Source organism: Trichosurus vulpecula, chromosome 8 (genome assembly GCF_011100635.1).
Source record: "Trichosurus vulpecula isolate mTriVul1 chromosome 8, mTriVul1.pri, whole genome shotgun sequence".
Classification (NCBI taxonomy): Eukaryota; Metazoa; Chordata; class Mammalia; order Diprotodontia; family Phalangeridae; genus Trichosurus; species Trichosurus vulpecula.
The window spans coordinates 45,231,200-45,238,210 of NC_050580.1; the positions used below are offsets into that span (position 1 = coordinate 45,231,200).

At 38.0% G+C, this 7,011-nt stretch overlaps 1 protein-coding gene across 1 annotated transcript; it reads left to right on the forward strand.

The window, feature by feature from the left end:
- The first annotated feature begins 3,610 nt into the window (after positions 1-3,610).
- Positions 3,611-4,543, forward strand: LOC118829032 (olfactory receptor 13A1-like). Its single transcript, XM_036735959.1, has one exon. It carries the CDS (start codon positions 3,614-3,616, stop codon positions 4,541-4,543), a length of 930 nt encoding a protein of 309 aa, XP_036591854.1. The 5' UTR covers positions 3,611-3,613.
- Positions 4,544-7,011: the final 2,468 nt, after the last annotated feature.

A 7,011-nucleotide genomic window follows, 5' to 3' on the forward strand; every position in this document is an offset into this window, starting at 1 on the left:
TTCATTCCTCTAAATTCTCAGGAAAGCTAGTTCAAAGACATACAAATGTCAACTATTTTTATCTTTGTTCAATTTAGAAGCTTTTATCATCACATTGTGTTAGACCCTGTCTAGCACTAGGTTAATAGACTTTCTCCATTCTAGCTCATATTTCTATAATACTTTTGAGATTGTTAAAGCATTTTTTTACAACCAACCCTGTGAGATAGCTAATACAACTGTTTTAATTACCATTTTATGGATGAGGACATTGAGACTTAGAGAGATTGTGATTTTCCCAAGATCATATAGCCTTAATCACTGAATGGGCATTGCCTCCGTGAAACTAAGACCTGTTAAAGACCTTACTTTAAAAAGGCCAAGATCTCCCATTGCATCCGGGGCCATCTTCCGTTTTCTTGATCTTTGTCTTGCCATTGGCCCAGATGGCTCTGGAGGAGAAAGCAAGACTAGTAACTTTGCACAGCCCTCCCTCACTTAAATCCCAATCACTTACATGTCATGGCATTGCGTCCCTGCTGTCATCATCCTCTTCAAGAATGAATGACAAAGAACAACAATAACAATAGCTAGCTAATAAGCTAGCACTCAAACTCACCTTTTTGTCTCACCTTTTCCCAAAAGACAGTCTTGGTTAAATGAAGGGCCAGCACTGAAAGAAATGATGGCACCAAGGAGAAATGGTGGAAGAAATAGAGAAGACAAGGAAGTTCAGGTACTTACTTACTGAACAAGTTTGAGATGTAGTCAGTAATCCAGCTCAGGGTATGAAAATGCTAAAAATGAAAATAAATGAATACATGAAGTTGAAATGCTTGCCAGCCAATCAGTACCCAATAGGAATAACCAGAGGTATTCAAGCTACAATGTTATCATCACCTATAAGAACCTCAGAAAAGAATACATACATGTGGTATGGTATGTAAGTATTTGGAGGTGGGAGGATTGTTAACAGACAGGGACAGTACTATATGAATGTTTCATGTTGAAATAAGAAAAAAATTAATTAATACAAGGGAAAGAATACTCTATTTGGAGTTTAACCATGGTTTAACATAGGTTAACATAGGTTAAAATCATGTCTCTTTCACTTACTTCCTATATTTCCTTGGCTGAGTCACTGAAGCATCACTGGGTCTCCATTTCCTTTGCTGTTAAATGAGAGGGTTTGACTGGAAGATCTCTTAGGTCTCCTCCAGGTCTCAATTTAGGATCTTATGATTATAACATGTACTTATTATGCCAGTGACTTAGCAGATAAAATGAGTATTACACAGAAAGTTTGAAAATTATTAATGAAGTAGCAAATTATATTAAGAAATAATAAGGACTTTGATTATCCTGACTTAGCGGAATGTCTTATCGGGGAAGATTTAGATGTAGGTTCTTAGGACAAGAAAAACCGCCTGCTTCTTGAAATATGTAGCTATTGGAAAATATAAGGAAAGTGAATTTATATTCTGCTTTGTTTTTGAAGTGGTTTAGGGGGAATGGATGGCTTGTTCAAGGTCACACAGACAGTAAGTAGCTGATCTAGCATTTGAAATCAGGTTCTTTAATGCCAAGTACAGTGCTAATTTCATCCCACCATGCTCTCTCTTACAACAAAAATGATCTCTGATCAACTCCGAGATTGGTAGTACAAATAATATTCTTCCCATTCTGAAAAATGGAAAAAACACAGTAAAAGAGGTTTAATATTTTGAATACATGAAGGGATAGCTAGGTAGTATCGTAGATAGAGCACTGGCCCTGAAGTCAGGAGAACCTGTGTACGTATCCGGCCTCAGACATTTCACAGTCACTGTCAGTGTGACCCTAGGCAAGTAACTTAACTCCAATTGCCCCCCCACCCCGTGTGTGTGTGTGTGTGTGTGTGTGTGTGTGTGTATAAATAGATCATATATTTATCATTGATACTCCAATGATCATTAAACAGTCATATCTGTTGTCAAATTTATCCAGTAGCCTCACATGATATTGAATATATATAAACATATACGTGTGTTTGTATGTGTGTGTGTGTATATGTATATATGCATATATATGTATATATGAATATATATGTGGAATTTTGGTGTAATTTCTGTTGGAATGAAATATTTTAAAAAAAATTTATTGAAGCACTTTTTATTTACATGGCATTTATTTCCCTTGCTTGATAGCTGATACACCTACATACCTCCCCATTATCTCTCCATCTTGACAAAGAAAGGCAATGAGAAACATAGGGAGATTGTATTTGCAATGTATGTAGTATTTTGCCCTAGCAGTCCCCCACCTCTCTTTTAGATGAGGAAGAGGGAGCTTTCAATGTCTTTTCTCTGGGACCTATGTAGGTGGAGGAAAGCCTCTACTTAAGGCTCCATTTTTTCTCTGCCAAGCCAAATATACTTTTCTAATTAGCAAATTATAGATGTTTTGGAATCTTTAATTATCTACACCACTTGATCAACTGAGAGATTGGAAGTGTGAACTATTTTAGAGTGTCATAAAGTAATAGAACCATAGATTTAGAAGTGTAAGGGATCTAAGGGACCATCAAATCCAACGACCTCATTTTGCAGTCAAGGAATTAAGGCAGAGGGGGTTTAAGTGATTCACCCAAGATCTGGATTTCTCAGATTTTCTTCAGGAATAGCCTGGTAAGAGAGAATGAAAATGAATGAATAGACCAAGACTCCTGATGTAGATATAGGGACAATGATTAAAAGCTATAACATTTTATGTACTGAAGTAAATTTGTACAAATGTAAATAGGTACAAAACAAATAGGATCGGTGGTATTGATTTTTACTATTTGGGCTAAGGCTAGGATGGAAATTGTGATTCTGTTGGTATAGAAAATTTGAAGGGAAATAAACTCCCTCCATCAATGCAGATTAGCACCTTCTCTGCCATTCATAGTCAGAGGAAACTGCTTGAGGAAGATACTGGAAATTACAGGATCACAGAATCATACCAGTTCAAAATTGAACAGGACCTCAGAGGTCAAGTTAATCTAGCCCTTTCATTTTATAGATGGAGAAATATAGGTCCAGAGAAATTAGATAATTTACCAAGGTCACACCAATGCCTTAGCCAGCTGGCATTCTAACCAAGGTTCAAATAAAGGATAAATAGTGTCATGCTGTCAATACACCTGGAATGAATGTATATTTCAGTAGCTGAATTTCGGGAAGAAATATAAAACTCTTCTCGTTGAAAAAAATACTGTATTCAGAATTCAGATCCTGATCCATTGCTGGCAGATAGTAGACACCATAAATGTTTGTTGAAAAGTATTCGTGCAAGAGTACCCTATGATTCCTTCTGTATTAGGAAGATTATCCAGGCTTTTAAAAATAGTTTTACAACTTTCTTATGAATTGTCTTAAGTGTTTTTTGTTCACTGATTCACATTCCAATTAAGTTTATTTTGTTCACGAACTCATATTCCAAATTAAAAATGTTAATAAATTATTTCTATATTTTACCCATAGATTACTTTTTAATATTATTTTCTCTTAAAATTCAGCAAGTTGGGAGAGAGAACCAGAGAATTATGTAACTATTTCAACTGGTAGTGGAAGAAAACAAGAGAAAAAGTAGGGAAAATTCTGCTGTCAACAGGATGTTGCTGAATAACCAGACACAGGTGACTGAGTTCATCCTTCAAGGTTTTGCAGATAGCCTTCCACTAAGGATCTTGCTCTTTGGCACTTTTTTTTTCTTATACACAGCTGCTCTCACTGGAAACATCATGATAATTGTGCTGGTCGTTTGGAGCTCTGTTCTTCACACCCCTATGTATTTTTTCCTAGTCAACTTGTCTATGTTAGACATCATGTGCACAACCTGTGTTCTTCCCAAGGTGTTGGGAAACCTGGTTTCAGAAAAGAAGACCATATCCTATGGTGGATGCATGGCCCAAGTGTACTTCCTTGCCTGGTCTTTATCTGGCGAGCTCCTGCTATTCACTGCCATGGCTTATGACAGGTATGCAGCCATCTGCCACCCCTTGCACTACAGCACCATGATGAGCAAGAAGATTTGTGTCTTTCTGGCAGTTGGGGTATGGAGCATCTGTGAAATTAACACAGCCATCAATACTGGGCTTATGCTTCGATTATCTTTCTGTGGCCCCAACATCGTTAATCAATTCTTCTGTGAAATCCCGCCTCTGTTGCTTCTCTCTTGCACCTCAACATATGTGAATGATATCATGACAGTCCTTGCTGATATCTTCTTCTCAGTTCCGAATTTCCTGCTGACTATTGTGTCTTACTGCTTCATCATCTCAAGCATCATGCGAATCCGGACCAGAGAGGGCAAGAAGAGAGCATTCTCTACCTGCTCCTCCCACCTGATTGTGGTCACCATGTATTACTGCATTGTGTTTTATGCCTATGTAAGTCCCATCTCTAGCTATTCTCCCCAAAGTGCAAAGGTGGTGGCTGTGTTGTACACAGCAGTTTGCCCCACCTTAAACCCTCTCATCTACACTTTGAGGAATAAGGATGTCAGGGAAGCCCTCAGAAAAGTGCCTCTATTTAGTAAATGAAGGTTTAGAAATGTATAGGTTTCTGGATTGGATTGATTAGGACAAGTATATTCTTGTACTATTGATATAAAGTCCCAAGACTTTAATTGATTTTCTAATATAATACTCCAAAGATTTTTCTTACTGTATAATCTCACGTTCTAGAGTATGAATGATAAGTTATTCTTGTAGTAATAGATGTGCAGTTTACACAACTCCCTAATCATTTTTGAGTGGTAACGCAGATGTAATGGGTCTGCAAGGGAATTTAGGAATGTGGTAGGCCAGAATGAGATGGTGGATGTTCTCTCTTCAATTTGGTCTTTCAGAAATGGTAAAGTAGGAGATAGAGACAGAGATAGAGACAGAAACAAAGGCAGAAGCAGAGACAGAGACAGAGACAGAGAGACAAAGAGATAGAGACAGAGAAACAGAGACAGGGAAAGAGACAGAGAGAGAGAAACAGATGGAGAGAGACAGAGAGTCAGAGAGAGAGAGAGAGAGAGACAGAGAGACAGAGAGAGACAGAGAGAATGTTTGTTTGGTCATGAAATATGCATAGAACATATAATAAAAGCAGATTAAGGTGAAGTCATTTAATTAAATATACTCAATCGCTAAAATGGCTCTGTAATCTCATTAATTATGGAATGCGTTCCAAAAATATGGTCCACAATTTATCAATATCCCTAATTAAATATGAGATCACTATGTCATATCATGGTAGCTCCACAAATGAAGGGCTTGGAATATGATATTCCAGAGGTCAAAGGAGCTAGGATTAAAACCAAGAATCACATACCCAGTGAAACTGAGTATAATGCTCCAAGGCAAAATAAGGATTTTTAATAAAATAGAGGTCTTTCAATCTTTCTCAATGAAAAGACCAGAGCTGAAAAGAAAATTTGACTTTCACATACAAGTATCAAGAGAAGCATGGAAAGGAAAACAAGAAAGAGAAATCATAAGGGACTTACTAAAGATCAACTCTTTTGCTGACATTCCTACATGGAAAAATCATGTTTGTGTTAATGATGAACTCTCAGAAGTGAAGCCTCCTCAAAGAGTTAATAGTTTCTTATTCCTTGTGTTGAAAACACACCCCCTTGCAAAACAACACCTGCAGCTAGCTGACCTTGCAAAAACATGTTTTGCAGCACATCCTGTATCAAGTTCAAGCCATGTCCCTTGCACCCCATTCCTTTTTTTGAGCATGTAGCAAAAGGATTGTTAAAAGACTTCCTTCTTCTTTGTCTCTGGGCAAAATTCAGAAATTTTCCACTGTTGCTGGGGAAGATTTCCATGAGCAGAGTATGCACTCTGAAGCCCAACCAATGGGCTGAAGGGAAAGGGGGCTAGGATGGGGGCACTGGGTTAGGGGATAAAAAGACAAGGGTGCAGCCCCCACCTCGTAATCTCCCTGGCTGGCATTAGCTCGACAAGAGCTATACCCTTTCTCGCGAGAAGGCAATAAACTCCTTTTCTGCTTTCAAAGTATTTAAGTCTTTGTTTTGATTTTTTTTTTTGTGTAGCAATCTTTTGACCAACTCATTCGTAATTCATGAGACTTTTCTCAGTATTAGGGTAGTTGAAGGGACTATACATACATACACACATATCTATATATCTATCAATCTATCTGTCTATCAATATATCTATCTGTCTATCTACAGACACAGGGCACAGGGTGAGTTGAATATGAAGTGAAGATATGTTAGAAATAAAATTAAGGGGTGAGAGAAATATATCGAGAGAAGGAGAACAGGAGAGATAGAATGGGGTAAATTCTCTGACATAAAAGTGTCAAGAAAAAGCAGTTCTGTTGGAAGGGAAGAGGGGGCAGGGGAGCAAGAATGGGTGAATCTTGCTCTCACAGGATTTGACTTGAGAATGGAATACCATACACATTCAATTGGGTATCTTACCCCACAGGAAAGCAGGGAGAAGGGAATAAGAAAGGAAATATGATAGAAGGGAGGGCAGATCGGAAGAGGAGGTAATCAAAAGCAAATTCTTTTTAAAGGGGAAAAGGTCAAGGGAGAAAATTGAATAAAGGAGGACAGGATAGGATGGAGGGAAATATAGTTAGTCTTTCACAACATGATTATTGTGGAAGTGCTTTGCATAATGATACATGTGTGGCCTATGCTGAATTGCTTGCCTTCTTAGGGAGGGTAGGTGGGGAGGGAAGAGGGGAGAGTATTTGGAACTTAAAGTTCTAAAAGCAGATGCTCAAAAAAGTTGTTTTTGCATGCAACTGGGAAATAAGATGTACAGACAATGGAGTATAGAAATATATCTTGCCCTACAAGAAACTGAGGGGAAAGGGTATGGGGTGGGAGAGAGTGGGGTGACAGAAGGGAGGGCTTACTGGGGAACTGGGCAATCAGAATATATGCCATCTTGGAGTGAGGGAAATGGTAGAAATGGGGAGAAAACTGATACCTCAAAATCTTCTGGAAATCAATCTTGAAAAAAAATGTTAAATA

Bases quoted from the DNA above. Each gene is read 5' to 3' on its own strand.
- LOC118829032 (XM_036735959.1), top strand. From the start codon at position 3,614: ATGTTGCTGAATAACCAGACACAGGTGACTGAGTTCATCCTTCAAGGT.